At 44.0% G+C, this 18,558-nt stretch overlaps 1 protein-coding gene across 3 annotated transcripts in view; it reads left to right on the forward strand.

Moving 5' to 3' along the window:
* Window positions 1-18,558, forward strand: part of LOC137375106 (solute carrier organic anion transporter family member 2A1-like) — a 433,007-nt gene that overhangs the window by 371,148 nt on the left and 43,301 nt on the right. For all 3 annotated transcript variants that reach the window (XM_068041734.1, XM_068041736.1, XM_068041735.1), the window contains one exon: window positions 12,485-12,654. In XM_068041734.1, the coding sequence (XP_067897835.1) occupies window positions 12,485-12,654 (170 nt within the window). The remainder of the gene's footprint in view (window positions 1-12,484; window positions 12,655-18,558) is intronic.

The raw sequence follows: 18,558 nt of genomic DNA on the forward strand, positions 1-18,558 counted from the left end.
TTTAGGACTGAATTAAGAAGGAACTTCTTCACCCAGAGGGTTGTTAATCTATGGAATTCCTTGCCCAGTGAAGTAGTTGACGCTTCTTCAGTAAACGTTTTTAAAGCTAAGGCAGATATCTTTTTGAACAATAAAGGAATTAAGGGATACGGTGAGAGCGCGGGTAAGTGGATCTGAGTCCACGAAAAGATCAGCCATGATCTTATTGAATGGCGGAGCAGGCTTGAAGGGCCGGACGGCCTACTCCTGCTCCTAGTTCTTATGATCTTATGATCTATGATTGCAGCACACAAGGTAACCCACTTCTCTTACTGCTTTTGCATTCAGCAGATACATTTTTCTATCAACCTTTTTTACATGGGCAGATTGTTAGCCTGACCAAACGTCCTACTGGGGTGTGTGCCTGGATGTGGAGGGCTGGTGGGGGATGGGTAGATTTGACTTTTCCACTCCAGACCCATCAGACACGAGAGCCCCACTGGATATCAACCCAGGATTTAAATTACGGAACAGTGGTCTCCTGCGAGCCGAGGCTGTCTCGTGTGGGACTTGAGGCAATCCAACAACTCAGGCTAGAATGCTACCATTGAAGCAATACTCATCAAAGAGGAAAACGTGGGAGAAAAGAAGGCATTACGGATAGTAAAATGAAAAGGGTCAGAATTGATGTCATGGTATTTGTCAAAATATCTCTTTTGAGCAAAGAAATAACTTCAATTTTTCATGCAGTTTTTTAAGGAATAACTCTTGCCTTCCTGAAACTAACACAAAAGTGTTGTGTTTTTACAAAATTAGGGAGATGATGGCAGAGTGGTAATGTCACTTGACTTGTAATCCAGAGGCCCATGTTAATACTCTGGGGGCATGGGTTCAAATCCCACCATGGCAACTGGTGAAATGTAATTAATATATTCATTTAATGAATAATAAATCTGGAATTGAACAATAGTCTCAATAATGATGATCATGAATCTCCTAGATTGCTGTAAAAACCCATCAGGTTCACTAATATCCTTTAGGGAAGGAAATCTGCCAGCCTTACCTGGTCTGGCCTGCATGTGACTCCAGACCCACAGCAAAGTAGTTAACTCTTAACCGCCTTCTGAAATGGCCTAGCAAGCCACTCAGTTATCAAGGGCAATTAGGGATGGGCAATAAATGCTGGCCTTGCCAGCGACACCCTCATCTCATCCACAAGGCCCCACCACCAGGGCGCTTTCTTTCTTTTACAAACAATGCTCCTTGGTCAATCCAAATTCCAAACACCTTATTTCAATGCATATTACCCAACTCAAATTCACACAAATCATCTTTTAGCTGGGATGTAAGATGGCTCCTGGGCAGACAGTTGTCTAGGGAGCTCCTCACTATGCACACCTATCCTTGCCCATTTGCTGCCATCCTTTGCCCTATCTCCCCCTAAATCTTCTTTTCTACTGTTTAATTTCCCCTAATTCTTAGTGAGTGCATTTTCGTGCAAATTTCAATTTAACTATTAGTTTCAACAGTATCTGTTTGTTTGTTAGTTCAAACCCCATCTCCTGATCTGATCTAGTGAGCTCTGGTAAAGATCTGTAAAATGACCTGGACATGGATTTTCTCTCAAACTTGGTTTCAAATTCTTGGACTTCTCTGGTCATCAAGACCACGTTTCTGCGCTGGATTACATTGAAATAAACTCTGAAGACTCTGCTTCTGTCTGCTGCTCTTTGACCTGTGAGGAATCTAAATCTGAGTCTGAGTTTTGCCTCAGGCTTCAATTCCTGAACTTCTTTCTTCATAAAGGGAATGCTTCTGTTCTGGACTACACTGGCTATATCCAAAAGGCCTAACTTTTGGCTCTGCTCTGCTGCTCTTTTGCAATATTTAAAGTACCTTAGATTAGTTTACAGCCCTTACCCAGCACGGTGTGATTGAGAGACTTCAATCTGCTGCTGAGCCTGTGACTGTGTAAGGCCTCACTCCGGGAGTCTACCGGTTGATGATTCTTTTATGAAGTGACGAAGATGATTGATGAAGGAAGGGCAGTGGATGTTGTCTCTTTGGACTTCAGTAAAGTCTTTGACAAGGTCCCTCATGGCAGACAGGTACAAAAGGTGAAGTCACACGGGATCAGAGGTGAGCTGGCAAGATGGATACAGAACTGGCTTGATCATAGAAGACAGAGGGTATCAGTGGAAGGGTGCTTTGCTGAATGGAGGGATGTGACTAGTGGTGTTCCGCAGGGATCAGTGCTGGGACCTTTGCTGTTTGTAGTTTATATAAATGATTTGGAGGAAAATGTAGCTGGTCTGATTAGTAAGTTTGTGGATGACACAAAGGTTGGTGGAGTTGCGGATAATGATGAGGATTGTCAGAGGATACAGCAGGATATAGATCAGTTGGAGACTTGGGCGGAGATATGGCAGATGGAGTTAAATCCGGACAAATGTGAGGTAATGCATTTTGGACGTTCTAATACAGGTGGGAAGTATACAGTAAATAGCAGAACCCTTCGGAGTATTGACAGGCAGAGAGATCTGGGCGTACAGGTCCACAGGTCACTGAAAGTGGCAACGCAGGTGGATAAGGTAGTCAAGAAGGCATACGGCATGCTTGCATTCATCGGTCGGGGCATAGAGTATAAAAATTGGCAAGTCATGTTGCAGCTGTACAGAACCTTAGTTCTTTTACTTGAAATTTATGAGAAGTTACACAGGACACACAATTTCCATCTCTAAGATTTTATTTATTTTCAAGACTGATTCAAAACCAACACTACCTCACAATCTAAAATTAGTTGTACAAACACTACAAAGCGAGCAGTACACCAATAATGTTACAAGAGATAACTGTACATACAACTACCAATGGACGATCAGTCAAAGAACAAAAGAACAAAGAACAGTACAGCACAGGAACAGGCCATTCAGCCCTCCAAGCCTGCGCTGATCTTGATGCCTGCCTAAACTAACACCTTCTGCACTTCCGGGGCCCATAACCCTCTATTCCCATCCTATTCATGTATTTGTCAAGATGTCTCTTAAACGTCGCTATCGTACCTGCTTCCACCACCTCCCCTGGCAGCAAGTTCCAGGCACTCACCACCCTCTGTGTAAAAAACTTGCCTCGCACATCCCCTCTAAACTTTGCCCCTCGCACCTTAAACCTATGTCCCCTAGTAACTGACTCTTCCACCCTGGAAAAAGCTTCTGACTATTCACTCTGTCCATGCCACTCATAACTTTGTAAACCTCTATCATGTCACCCCTGCACCTCCGTCGTTCCAGTGAAAACAATCTGAGTTTTTCCAACCTCTCCTCATAGCTAATGCCCTCCAGACCAGGCAACATCCTGATAAACCTCCTCTGTACCCTCTCCAAAGCCTCCACGTCCTTCTGGTAGTGTGGCGACCAGAATTGCAGGCAATATTCTAAGTGTGTCCTAACTAAGGTTCTGTACAGCTGCAACATGACTTGCCAATTTTTATACTCTATGCCCCGACCGATGAAGGCAAGCATGCCGTATGCCTTCTTGACTACCTTATCCACCTGTGTTGCCACTTTCAGTGACCTGTGGACCTGTACGCCCAGATCTCTCTGCCTGTCAATACTCCGAAGGGTTCTGCCATTTACTGTGTACCTCCCACCTGCATTCGACCTTCCAAAATGCATTACCTCATATTTTTCCGGATTAAACTCCATCTGCCATTTCTCCGCCCAAATCTCCAACCGATCTATATCCTGCTGTATCCTCTGACAATCCTCATCATTATCCGCAACTCCACCAACCTTTGTGTCGTCCGCAAACTTACTAATCAGACCTGCTACATTTTCCTCCAAATCATTTATATATACTACAAACAGCAAAGGTCCCAGCACTGATCCTTGTTGATTGCAGGTCTTGAGATGACTGAACAATGTCACCTCCTTTTGACTGCAGTAAAGAGATTCCTTTAACAACCGCATTTTGTACAGTTTTTTTCCAAACACTGACAGGATGTTATACTGACGGGAACTCACTGTCCAGTAAACGTCCTTTGCAACCATACATTATCTAATGGAGCTTCAAGTTGTTTTGTTTGAACCAGAGAGAGAAATCCCGCCCTGACATTGTCCATCATCCATCAGCCTCTGGAGCTTTCATATATGCCTTCTGTCTTTGATCAGCCAAGCTTTTACATTATCTTCCCTTAAACATCTCTTCCCCAATTTGTAAACTAGCTTACAGAGCTTATGTTCTCTGAACTCATCAGACTATTGAAATCATACTAAGATTCTACACACTAATTATTTTTTGCATTCCAGCAAGCATTTCTTAATTAGGCATGGTTTAACTGCAAGACTTAACACAGCTTTGAAGCATGGTTGTCTTTTGGTTTCAGTCCTACTTTATGTCCCTGGGGTTCTCGACTAAACATTGTGATCTCCTTCGCAGTTCAGTGGTCCATGTTTATCTGTGAAAAAGCAACCTGCAGCTTTTAGCAGGTTTTGTTTTAAATTGAAAAGTATTTTGGCCTTGCAAAGGATGCTGGTAAAAATTGGTCAATTTTAAATTTGGTCAAGTTATGTCAAACCTCTATTCTTACAACTGGCCACTAGTTATACCGGTTATTCAGCTTCAGTCTGTTTCAGGCCAGAATATCGCCCACCCGGGCTAAAGAACAAAACTCTGCTCCTTCTGGGTTTTATGGTGCCCTCAAACTCTGCCATCATCTTTTTATCCTGCAATGGATTCTGTACCTCTCCTGCATGCTCATTCCCATGAAAATATCCGCATTAGTGCATCCTCCAACACTTTAACCTCAAAAAGCTTCTGGACTTCACCCGGTACATATTTCTTCGAACTTGGACAACAGTTTATTGACGCTCCACTCTGCTAACTTCACCATTATCCCACCACAGGACCTCCAAACTCTGGACTCCTTCCTATTATCTCCTATTTCCCATTTTTAGAATTAGATTAGATTAGAACATTACAGCGCAGTACAGGCCCTTCGGCCCTCGATGTTGCGCCAACCTGTGAAACCATCTGACCTACACTATTCCATTTTCATCCATATGTCTATCCAATGACCACTTAAATGCCCTTAAAGTTGGCGAGTCTACTACTGTTGCAGGCAGGGCGTTCCACGCCCCTACTACTCTCTGCGTAAAGAAACTACCTCTGACATCTGTCCTATATCTTTCACCCCTCAACTTAAAGCTATGTCCCCTCGTGTTTGCCATCATCATCCGAGGAAAAAGACTCTCACTATCCACCCTATCTAACCCTCTGATTATCTTGTATGTCTCTATTAAGTCACCTCTCCTCCTCCTTCTCTCTAACGAAAACAACCCCAAGTCCCTCAGCCTTTCTTCGTAAATCTCCTCTGCACCCTTTCCAAAGCTTCCACATCCTTCCTATAATGCGGTGACCAGAACTGCACGCAATACTCAAGGTGCGGCCTCACCAGAGTTTTGTACAGCTGCATCATGACCTCGTGGCTCCGAAACTCGATCCCCCTACTAATAAAAGCTAACACACCATATGCCTTCTTAACAGCCCTATTAACCTGGGTAGCAACTTTCAGGGATTTATGTACCTGGACACCAAGATCTCTCTGTTCATCTACACTACCAAGAATCTTCCCATTAGCCCAGTACTCTGCATTGCTGTTACTCCTTCCAAAGTGAATCACCTCACACTTCTCCGCATTAAACTCCATTTGCCATCTCTCAGCCCAGCTCTGCACCCTATCTATGTCCCTCTGTACCCTACAACACCCTTCGACACTATCCACAACTCCACCGACCTTCGTGTCCTGATTTTCTATCAGGTTTTTATGTATCAAAATGTTTATGTAAGCATGCCTATGTAATTTGAGCTTTCCCTGAGTCCATTTGCTTGTGCATTTTGGCTGTCACTCCGGACCCGAGCCGATCAATATATTTCCACTTTTTTCTTTTTGATATTTCTTTTCTCTTTACCCATCCTAGACCCTCTCTTCTATTGTCATGCCTCTTTTCAATTCTCAGCCCTCCCAATTCCTTACCCCAACCCTCCAGTACTCCTCAACCTTTCTACCCTCTTGCCACAATCCCAGGCTTGATTCCCCCTAAGATCAGCCTGCAGCATCTGAGCATCTCTTGGCATCCTTCGAAGGACTCATTGAGGCACTTGGTGCTGGCTCATTAAGAGCAGCAAACCCGATTGCCCCGATCATCCGACTCTCTCATCAACCTTCCTGCCCAGTCCGCCCATTAGGCGCTAATCTTGCCAATCACTTCCCCGTCGAAGTCACCCCTCCTCCTGCTGACCCTGTGGACTCTGCTTTCTCTGCCCCTCTATGCATCACTCTCCAGAATGCCTTTTCACTAGTGAACAAGTCGCTTGCCATCCATGAACTTATTGTGTAAGGTTGCATTAACATCATGACCTCAACAGAAACCTGGCTGAGGGGTGATGACACCTTACCACTGAATGAAGCCTCCCTGTCTGGCTACATTGCCCACCACTTGCACCACAAGGACCATCGCAGTGGTGATGTGACATCACCAGATCGCACCTTATCCTTACCCAGACCCCTCCTGGCACCTTCTCCTTTGAGCATCTCATCTTGTTGAACCCCTCTCACCTCTTCCTAAAATCATTTCTACCACCTCTCAAGCACAATAAAAATGTTATCACCAAGATATCTTCACTGCTTTCCTCCCTCAGCCTCCCCACTGAAGACTTTTCAATTTCAAGCTCCATCTCAACTCATCATGTTCTCTCTCCTCTGAGTTCACTGCCCTCTTATCCTTCCTAAATTGCTCCCTCCATGTAAACCATCCAACCCATATTCACAGTCATCCCCTTGACCTTGCCATCCAACATGATCTTGCTAGTCCCATTGTATCAATTACACATGAAGCTATCTCTGATCAATTCCTTGTACCACCCCCTACCCATATCCCCCTTCCATGCCCCAATACTATCTTCTACCATATCCATCCCTGGAAAAAACTATCTCCCAATTCCCTTACTACTGCGTTTTCAAAATCTCCACTGTCTCGCCTTTGGAACTCCATTTGCCACAACATTCCTGCAGTTACTAATTTGCTCAACTGCACCCTCACCTTTGATTCCCTGGTCTCCAGTGAAGCCCGTTACTCTATCTCATTCTGGCCATTCCCCGAGGTATGGCCCTTATTTCCAAACAAAGCAGATTTCATAGGATATGGTGGACAACTGGTTCAGCTTTCCATCATAAGATCTGGCTAGACCACGTAAAACACTATTGGGTTGCGCTCTCCACTGCTAAACCTGCTCACAATTCCAGGATTATTCCGGAATGCAAAGATAACACCCAGCTTCTTTTCTCTTCTGCATAGCCTCTTCTGAAATCCCTCTCCCCGTACCCCCCCCCCCCCCCCCCCCCACTCTCACCTCCACCAGGAAGTGCGAGGAGCTCATGATCTTGTCACTAAGATTGAGACCATCTGACCAGCTGCCTCTGCCACATCCCTCCCTTCCACTGGCCCAGCTGGCCAAACATCCCAGAATACTCCTTCTGCCCTCGCCCCGGACTCGCAACTTTCTCTAGTTTCTCTCCTATCTTCCCTGATGCTTTCTCAGAGCACATGTTGTCCGTGAGACCCACCTCCAGTCCCCTCGATCCTACTCACATAAAACTGCTGCTCATCCAAATTCCTCACCTGGTCCCCATGTTAACCAATATTGTAAATAGTTCTCTCTTCAGATGTTGTCCCCCTCTCCTTTTAAATCAGCCATCATCACAGCTCTCCTCAAACAAAACTATCCAAAACTGTCCTTGCAAATTATCATCCCAGCTCCCAACATTCCTTTCTCTCCAATATCCTTGAATGTGCTGCTGCCTCCCAAACCCATTCCCATCTTTCCCAGAACTCCATGTTTTAATCCCATCAAAGTACCGAAACAGCTCCTTTCAAAGTCACAAATGACTGTGACAAAGGTAAACTTTCTCTCCTCGTCTTTCTCGACCTGTCTGTAGCCTTTGACACGGTTGGCCATGGGAAACAAACTCTGGCTATCTACCCTATCTATGCCTCTCATAATTTTATATACCTCTATCACGTCCCCTCTTAGCCTCCTTTGCTCCATCACATCTTTCCTGTAGTGCGGCGACCAGAACTGCACACAGTACTCCAAATGCGGCCTGACCAACGTTATGTACAACTGCAACATGACGTCCCAACTCTTGTACTCAATGCCTCGGCCGATGAAGGCAAGCATGCCATACGCCTTCTTCACCACCCTGTCTACCTCTGTTGTCACTTTCAGGGAACTATGTACCTGCACCCCAAGGTCTCTCTGCTCAAGAACACTCCCCAGGGCCCTGCTATTCACTGTATATGTCCTGCCCCGGTTTAACTTCCCAAAATGCATCACTTCACACTTGACTGCATTAAATTCAATTTGCCAATCCCTTGCCCACTTTCCCAGTTGGTCTATATCCTGTTGTAACCTTAGACAACCTTCTTCACTGTCCACTATACCACCAATTTTGGTGTCATCTGCAAACTTACTAATCATGCCCCTTACATTCACATCCAAGTCATTAATATAAATGACAAACAACAGAGGGCCCAGCACCGATCCCTGTGGTACACCACTGGTCACTGGCCTCCAATCTGAAAAACAGCCCTCCACTACCACCCTCTGCCTCCTATCACCAAGCCAATTTTGTATCCAATTTGCTAGCTCACCCTGGATCCCATGTGTTTGCACCTTCTGGACCAGCCTACCATATGGGACCTTGTCAAAGGCCTTGCTAAAGTCCATGTAGACAACGTCCATCACCCTGCCCTCGTCAATCCTCTTGGTCACCTCCTCGAAAGACTCAATCAAATTTGTGAGACATGATTTCCCACGCACAAAGCCATGCTGACTATCCCTAATCAGACCATGCCTTTCCAAATGCATATAAATCCTGTCTCTCAGAATCCTTTCAAATAACTTGCCCACCATTGATGTAAAGCTCACCGGCCTGTAGTTTCCTGGCTTATCCCTGCTGCCCTTCTTAAATAAAGGCACAATATTAGCTATCCTACAGTCTTCCGGTACCTCACCCGTGGCTAACGATGATACAAAAATCTCTGCCATGGCCCCAGCAATCTCCTCCCTTGCTTCCCATAGCATCCTAGGATAGACCTGGTCAGGCCCTGGGGATTTATCCACCTTAATGCGCTTCAAAACCTCCAACACCTCCTCCTTTGTAATGTTGATATGCTCCAGGATATTGCTGTTCCCTCCCTTGAACTCATTAGCTTCCATGACCTTCTCCACGGTAAATACGGACGAGAAATATTCATTTAAGACCTCGCCCACTTCCCGTGGCTCCATACATAGATTGTCACACTGATCCTTTAGGGGACCTACTCTCTCCCGAGCTACCTTTTTACGCTTAATATACTTATAGAATCTTTTAGGATTCTCCTTTATCTTATCTGCCAGGGAAATCTCAAGGCCCCTTTTCGCCCTCCTAATTTCCTTAAGTGTAGTCCTACTTCCCCTGTACTCCTCGAGGGACTCGCTTGATCCCAGTTGCCTCTTCCTGACATATGCCTCCTTCTTTGTCCTGACCAGACCCTCAATATTCCTCGTCAACTAAGGTTCCCCAAACTTGCCAGCGTTCCTCTTCCATCTAACAGGAACATGCTGGCCCTGAACTCTTCCTATCTCACTTATAAAAGCCTCCCATTTGCCAGATGTCCCTTTACCTGTAATCAGCCTCTCCCATTCAATTTTTGAGAGTTCCTGTCTGATGCCATCGAAATTAGCCTTCCCCCAATTTAGGACTTCAACCTGAGGACCAGTCCTATCCTTTTCCATAACTATCATGAAGCTAATAGAGTTATGGTCACTGGTCCCAAAGTGCTCCCCCACTGACACATCAATTACCTGCCCATCCTCATTTCCTAAGAGGAGGTCGAGTGTAGCCCCTTCTCTAGTAGGGCCATCCACATACTGCTTCAGAAAACTATCCTGGACACACTTAACAAATTCTTCGTCATCTAATCCCTTAGCATTAAGGCAGTCCCAGTCAATATTAGGGAAGTTAAAATCACTATTACAACCCTATAATTTCTACACCTATCTGTGATTTCCCTACATATATGCTGCTCCAATTCCCTCTGACTACTGGGGCCCCTATAGTATAATGCTGCACATTCTTCCTTTTCATATAACTGTCTAATTCCCTTTTGAATGCTTCAATTGAACCTGCCTCCACCACACCCTCAGGCAGCGTATTCCAGACATTACCCACTCACTGCATGAAAAGGTTTTTCCTCATGTCACTTTTGCTTCTCTTAGCAAATACTTTAAATCTGTGCTCTCTCGTTCTCGATCCTTTCACGAGTGGGAACAATTTCTCTCTATCTACTCTGTCCAGACCTCTCATGATTTTGAATATCTCTATAAAATCACCTCTCCGCCTTCTCTTCTCCAAGGAAAACAGTCCTAACTTCTCCAATATATCTTCATAACTGAAATTCCTTATCCCTGGAACCATTCTTATGAATCTCTTCTGTACTCTCTCCAATGCCCTCACGTCTTTCCTCAAGTGCAGCGCCCAGAATTGGATGCAATACTCCAGCTGAGGACAAACTATTGTCTTATACAAGTTCAACATAACTTCCTTGTTCTTGTACTCTATGTCCCTATTAATAAAACCCAGGATACTGTATGCTTTATTAACCAATCTGTCAACCTGTCCTGCCATCTTTAATGACTTATGCACATATACAACCAGGTCCCTCTGCTCCTTCACCCCCTTTAGAATTGTACCCTTTATTCTATATTGTCTAATTGAATGGTGAAGCAGGCTTGATGGCCTACTCCTGCTCCTATGCTCCAAACTCTTCCCTAGATACTGACTCCATACCTCACCCTGGCAACAGCCTGAAATTAAGCCAGTCTGCTTACAATCTTGGTGTCACATTTAACCCTGAGATGAGCTTCCAACCTCATATCCATGCCATCGCTAGACTGTCTATTTACACCTCTGTAAGATCACATCACTTCGCTCCTACCTCAGCTCATTCATGCCTTTGTTGCCTCTAGACTTGACTATTCCAATGCACATCAGGCTGTCCTTCTACATTCTACCCTCCGTAAACTTTAGGTAATCCAAATGCTGCTGCCATGTCCTAACTTGCACCAAGTGAATTCCTCTGTGCTCGCTGCCCTACATTGGCTCCCAGTCAAGCAATGCCCTGATGTTAAAATTCTCATCCTTGTTTTCAAATCTCTCCATGGCCTCACCCCTCCCTATCTCTGTAATCTCCTCCAGCCCCACAAACCTCTGAGATATCTGCGCTGCTCTAATTCTTGCCTCTTGTGCATCCCCAATTTTAATCATTCCACCATTGGTGGCAGTGCCTTCAGTTGTCTGGGCCCTAAACTCTGGAATTCCCTCCCTAAACCTCTCCACATCTCTAACTCACTTTCCTTAAAACCACTCTGTTTGTCCAAGCTTTTAGTCATCTGACCTAATATCTCCTTATGTGGCTTGGTATCATATTTTGCTCTATAATGTTCTTGTGAAGTGCCTTGGGACGTTTTATCACATTCGTGGTGATATATGAATATAAGTTGCTGCTGTTGTTGTTGTAGCCCTTCATTTCATGGCCTCTTTCAACCTTTACTTCCCCTATCTCCCCTTTAATGCTCACCTGGCTTGGGAAAATCTCATCCTTCTCCAGGGGGAGGTTCTTAAAGGGGCCATACCCTCACTCAGGGACCAGAGCCTTCGTCACCTTGCAGCTGATGTAGCCAACCTCGAGTCACCCCTCCTGCATTAAGTTAACATTAGTCTTCGGGTAAAATGAAACAGTTGTAAAGAATTTGACCATGACTGCACAAGGGCTTCCGAGAATATAATACACATCGTTGTGTTATTGCCTTCTTCAGCAATGAGATACCAAACAATCCTGAGTTGAAAGGTAATCAAAGAGTGGGTTCTTTATTCTGAAGTAACAGGTTTACAAGAGAGCTCTATAATGCACATGTGACTAAATGACGAATGCAATTCCAACTGAGGTGTCATGTCATTTGCTGTGATGATCTGTGAAGTAGACTGTTAAACACCCATGTACTGGGCATTACAACACCAAGCCACTGGAATTACAGTCAGTTGTTTCCAATATAGGGTGTCACTTTCCATGAGCAATTGTTAGATATACTATATGTGTAGCATGGCATCATCGAATGATGCAGCACAGGAGACCATTCATCTCATCATGTCTGCATGCACATGTACTTTGGTTATGTAAGTGTTTTAGCTCCGTCTTTAAATAAGAAATAATGAACCTGTTTTCATATAGTCTAATCACATGCTCAGGAAGTCCTGAATGATATTTTCATGCGTGATCATTGTTATTTAACAAATAGGCGACCCAAGAGTAGGACAAATGCAAATGTTACATTGGTTTGTCTTTATGTACAAGGGTTTGCTGGAGATCCACTCATGCCATTGTCCTTCTTCCTTTTGATCCAGACCTACAATAACTGTACCTGCATTCAGACATCTACAAATGAGGACTATGCCCATCCTGGGCACTGCAGGGTCAGCTGTTCCAATCTGCTTCTTCCAATGGTCTTTAGCATCTCATTGATCGGAATGATAGCCTGTTTTACTCACAATCCTCTCTACATGTTAGTGCTGCGGTAAGTGCTTGAGCTATGACTGAGTTTCCCTTATGTTCAATTTCTCCTCCCTAAACCTACCTCTTGGATCAAGATTTTGTTCACAATCCTAACATCTGCTTCGGCTCGATGGTAATTTTTATCTGATTCCACTTCTGTGAGGCAGCTTGGAATGTTTTACTATGTTAATGACACTATAATAAATGCAAATTGTTGTATCTTTACTCACAATCAGATTATTCCTATGTCCTGTTTATTTCATAAGCGGATAATGATGTGCTGCTGAGCCTGAAGAAGTGGGTATTCTCGGCTACAAGATGTACTTCACAATTAGATGCTCGACTTCTGTTTGCTTTCTGGCCAATCTTTAACCTGTTGTCAGATAAATTATGTGAAAGGATAGTAACTCAATTATAAAGAATGGTAGCACAGTGGTAATGTTACTGGACTCGTCATCTAGCGGCCTGCATTAATGCTCTGGATACATGGGTACAACCAACTAGAGAACGGACTATTTTAGATCTAGTATTGTGCAATGAGAAAGGGCTAATTAATAATCTCATTGTAAAGGAGCCTCTTGGGAAGAGTAACATAATATGAAACAATTTTACATCAAGTTTGAAAGTGATGTAGTTCAATCCAAAACTAGGGTCTTAAATCTAAACAAAGGAAACTATAAAGGTATAAGGGGCAAATTGGCTGTGGTAGATTGGGCAACTACATTAAAAGGTATGGTTGCAGACAGGCAATAGCTAGCATTTGAAGAATTAATACATGGTTTTACAACAAATTTACATTTCTTTGAGGCACAAAAACCCAGCATGAAAGGTGATTCAACCATGGCTAATAAGAGGTTAAAGATTGTATTCGATCAAAGAAAGAGGCTTATAAAGTTGCCAAAAAGTAGTAAGCCTGAGGATTGAGAACATTTTAGAATTCAGCAAAGGGGGACCAAGAAACTGATAAAGAAAGAGAAAATAGAATATGAAAGTGAACTAGCAAGAAACATAAAAATGGACTGTAAAAGCTTCTATAGGTATGTAAAAAGGAAAACATTAGCAAAGATAAATGCAGGCCCATTGCTGGCAGAGTCAGGGGAATTTATAATGGGGAATAAAAAAAGCAGAGAAACTAAACAAATACTTTGTGTCTGTCTTCATTGAGGAAGACATAAAAATCTCCCAGAAATACTAGAGAGCCAAGGGACGAGTGAGAATGAGAAACTGAAAGAAATTAGTATTAGTGAAAAGTATTGGAGAAATTAATGGGACTGAAAGTTGATAAATCCCCTGGACCTGATGATCTACATCCCAGAGTGTTGAAAGAAGTGGTTTAGAGATAGTGGATGCGTTGTTGGTCATCTTCCAAAATTCTATAGATTCTGGAATGGTTCCTGCAGATTGGAAGGTAGTAATGTACAAAGAACAGTACAGCACAGGAACAGGCCATTTGGCCCTCCAAGCCTGCACCGATCTTGATGCCTACTATTTCAGAAAGGAGGGAGAGAGAAAACAGGGAACAACAGACCTGTTAGCTTAACATCAGTAGTAGGGAAAATGCTAGAATCTATTCTAAAGAATGTGATAACTGGACATTAGAAAATAATGGTAGAATTGGGCAGAGTCAACATGGACTTATGAAAGGGAAATCATGTTTAAAAAACTTGTTGGAGTTTTTTGAGGATGTAAGTAGCAGAATAGATAAGGGGAACCAATGGATGTGCTGCATTTGGATTTTCAGAAGGCTTTCAATAAGGTCCCACACAGGAGGTTAGTAAACAAAATTAGAGCACACGGGATTGGAGGTAGTATACTGGCATGGATTGAGAATTGGTTAACAGACGGAGAACAGAAAGTGGGTTAAAAGGGTCATTCTCAGGTTGGTAGGTTGTGACTAGTGGGGTACCACAAGGATCAGTGCCTGGGCCCCAGCTATTCACAATCTATATCAATGATTTAGATGTGGGGACCAAATGTAATATTTCCAAGTTTGCTGATGACACAAAGCTAAGTGGGAATGTGAGTTATGAGGTGGATGCAAAGAGGTTTCAAGGGGATTTAGACAGGCTAAGTGACTGGGCAATAACATGGCAGATGGAATGTAATGTGGAAAAATGTGAGGTTATCCACTTTGATAGGAAAAACAGAAATGCAGAGTATTTCTTAAATAGTCAGAGATTGGGAAGTGTTGATGTGCAAAGCGACCTGGGTGTCCTTGTTCATAAGTCACTGAAAGCTAACATGCAGGTGCAGCAAGCAATTCGGAAGGCAAATGGTATGTTGGCTTTTGTTGCAAGAGGATTTGAGTACAGGAGTAAAGAGGTCATGCTGCAATTGTGTAGAGCCTTGCTGAGACCGCACATGCAGTATTGTGTACAGTTTTGGTCTCCTTACCTAAGGAAGGATATACTTGTCATTGAGGAAATGCAACAGAGATTCACCAGACTGATCCCTGGGATGGCGGAATTGTCCTATGAGGAGAGATTGAGGAGACTGCGCCAAAATTCTCTAGAGTTTAGAAGAATGAGAAGTGATTTCATTGAAGCATACAAAATTCTTACAGGCCTCAAAACGGTTGATGCAAGAAGGATGTTCCACTGGCTGGGGTTCTAGAACTAGGGGACACAGTCTCAGAGTAAGAGGTAGGCCATTTAGACTGAGATGAGCAGGGGTTGGCAATGTACATGGACACCAGTCTTGATTTTGAGGTCCATGACTGGTAATTTCAAGGATGTGAAACATCCTATTGACTTCTTCTTTCCAGACCAGTCCGACTTTTAAAAAAATTCACAGCCGTCATTTCATAGCTGACAGGTGCGTAGAGCAGAAACAGCAGCTTCTGAACTCAGGACAATTTTCGGATTTTCCAGTGGGTTCTGATTTTTTTTTTAAAAAGCCCATAAAAATCCCCAAACTTATCCTGAGTTTGGAAGCTGCTGTTCCCACTCTGAGCAGTTGTCAGCTGTAAAACTAACTGCTGAGAATTTTTTAAAAATCTGACCAATCACATAGCAGTTCTGGGGAGAGTTCCCGCTCTCTGCAGCTGTGAGAGAGAGGAGGACGAGGGAGGGGAGGGAGGGGAGAGGGGAGGACAGAGAGGGAGGGGGGGGGGGGAGAGAGAGAGAGAGAGAGGGGAGAGAGAGTGGGGGGAGAGAGAGGGATCAGAGAGAGGATGGGGGGGCAGATAGAGAGAGAGGGAGAGAGGGAAGAGGGAGAGGGGAGAAAGAAGGGGAGCGAGGAAGAGAGAGTGAAAGGCGAAAGACAGAGAGGAGGGGACTGGGGGGGGAGAGAGAGAGGGGGGACGGAGAGAGAGGGGGGAGAGGTGGAGGAGAAAGAGAGAAAGGGGGTGGAGAGAGAGGGAGAGGGGGTGAGAGGGAGGGAGTGGAGAGAGAGAGAGGGAGGTGAGAGAGAAGGGGGTGGAGAGAGGAGAGAGAGGGGGGAGAGAGAGAGAGGGTGGAGTGAGGAAAGAGGGAGTGAGAGAGAAAGGGATGAAGATCAGTCCTGACAGATGGACATCTATCCAGATTATCTACATCACTATCAAGTGTGCGGGCAGGCATTGACTACCTGTGCAAGCTAAAACAATGCCAGGTACTCAATAAATAGGGAGAATTGTCTTTTAAATAGGATTGTGTTTTGATGTTATTAGATTGGCTATACACTTTATAAACAGCTTAATTGCCCCCTTGTCCGTGGCTGAGTCAATAAATTTGTCAGATGTCCCTGGTGCAACATGTTAGTGTCACTCTAGTCAGAGAGTGGTGAATCTTTGGAATTCTATCCCAGAGGGCTGTGGAAGCTCAGTCATTGAGTATAGTCAAGACAGAGATTGATAGATTTCCAGATAATAAAGCTATCAAGGGATATGGGATCGTCCAGGAAAATACATTGAAGCAGATCAGCCATGATCTAGTTGAATGGTGGGAGCAGGCTTGAGGGGCCAAATGACCTATTCCTGCTCCTATTTCCTATGTACCTATGTTGATGATTCCATTGTCAATGGTCACAAGTGACAATTTCACCAGCAAGGAAATGCTTACTTTGGAATGGTGCATACCTGTGGTTATTTGACTTCAATGGGAAAAAAATGATAAAAGGCATAAAACCCAGAGTTAAAATGATCCCACAATGTGAAGCTTCTCCTCTCACTTGATGTGACACTTAGATTAGTGCCACATGGTGTTCTCACTGGTGGGCTGAAAACATCTGAACACATTCACAAGTAGCAAGCAAAGGTGACAATGCTGAAACTGACTGAGAACCCATTGTGAATCATGATATCCAAACATTTAACTGTTCTTATTGAATTAACTTTATTCCCCCACTTCCAAATCAACCATTCCATTGAGTGATGTCATCAGATGAGTGGAACATGCACAGTTTGTTGTGGTAAAATCTGGTGCTGCGTCGTCAGCAGAATTCACCAAAATGTTAACATTTCAACCCATGGTTTACATTAGAATCAGAAAAGGTTTAAGGCAAAGAAAGAGGCCACTTGGCCCATCGTGTCTGTGCCAGCTGAAAAATGATCCACCTGTTCTAATCCCATCTTCCAGCATTTGGTCCGTAGCCCTGCAGATTACAGCACTTGAGGTGCATATCCAGACTCCTTTTGAATAAGTGGAGGGTTTCTGTCTCAGGTACCTTTTCAGGCAGTGGGTTCCAGACCTTCACCACCCTCTGGGTGAAAAAGCTTTTCCTCACCTCCCCTCTAATTTTTCTACCAATCACTTTAAATCTATGCCCCCTTGTCACTGACCTCTCTGCTAAGGTGAATAGACCCTTCACCTCCACTCTATCCAGGCCCCTCTAAATTTTGCACATTTCAATCATATCTCCCCTCAGCCTTCTCTGTTCCGAGGAGAACAACCCCAGCCTATCCAATCTTTCCTCATAGCTGCATTTTTCCAGTCCTGGCAACATCCTCGTAAATCTCCTCTGTACCCTCTCCAGTGAAATTACATCCTTTCTGTAATGAGATGTCTCGAACTGCAGACAGTACTCAAGTTGTGGCCTAACCAATGAGCTATACAGTTCCAGCATAACCTCCCTGCCCTTATATTCTATACCTTGGCTAATAAAGGAAAGTATTCCATATGCCGCCTTAACCATCTTATCGACCTGTCCTGATACCATCCGGGATCTGCGGACATTTACTCTAAGGTTCCTCACTTCCTCTACACGTCTCAGTATTTTCCCATTAATGGTGTATTCCTTTGCCTTGTTTGACTTCCCCAAATGCATCACCTCACACTTCTCCAGGTTCAGTTCCATTTGCCACTTTTCTGCCTCATCTGACCAGACCATCAATATCTTCCTGCAGCCGACAGCTATCCTCCTCGCTATCCACCACACGACCATAAACTTAATGATGAGCAGTAAATGAAAACCATGGCTTCTCATCCAGACAACTTAACCAATTTATTTAGCTGAATAAAAGATAGTCCAGACTCCAATTTCACTTCTGTTTACTCTAAGGTTTAATCTGTACCTCCTGAAAATTCTCCTTTGTTTTAAAAATATACCAGAAAAATGTCCTCAGTGAATAGGTGGACCCGCTATACATCCGTGAAGCTGCAGATCCAGGTTTGATTCTCAGTTGTGCAGTTGTTGTGTAGCTATGATTGATCTCAGTGCCCTTGTATCAGAGATAGGAAAACCAATCTATGTTCCTTAAAAACTGTTGAGTGACCCTTAGTGGAAAGTATGCACATATAGATCTTGGTTAAGAGCAATATAGTACTTGGCTGTGATGCTATCCATGATGAAATAGCTGGTAAAGTTTTCAACTCTGGTTGGATCACAGAGTCATAGACTCATACAGCACAGAAATAGGTCCTCGGCCCATCCTGTCTGTGCCGGCCATCAAGCACCTATCTATTCTAATCCCATTTTCCAGCACTTGGCCCGTAGCCTTGTATGCTAT

This window comes from Heterodontus francisci, chromosome 11 (genome assembly GCF_036365525.1).
Source record: "Heterodontus francisci isolate sHetFra1 chromosome 11, sHetFra1.hap1, whole genome shotgun sequence".
NCBI classification, from domain to species: domain Eukaryota; kingdom Metazoa; phylum Chordata; class Chondrichthyes; order Heterodontiformes; family Heterodontidae; genus Heterodontus; species Heterodontus francisci.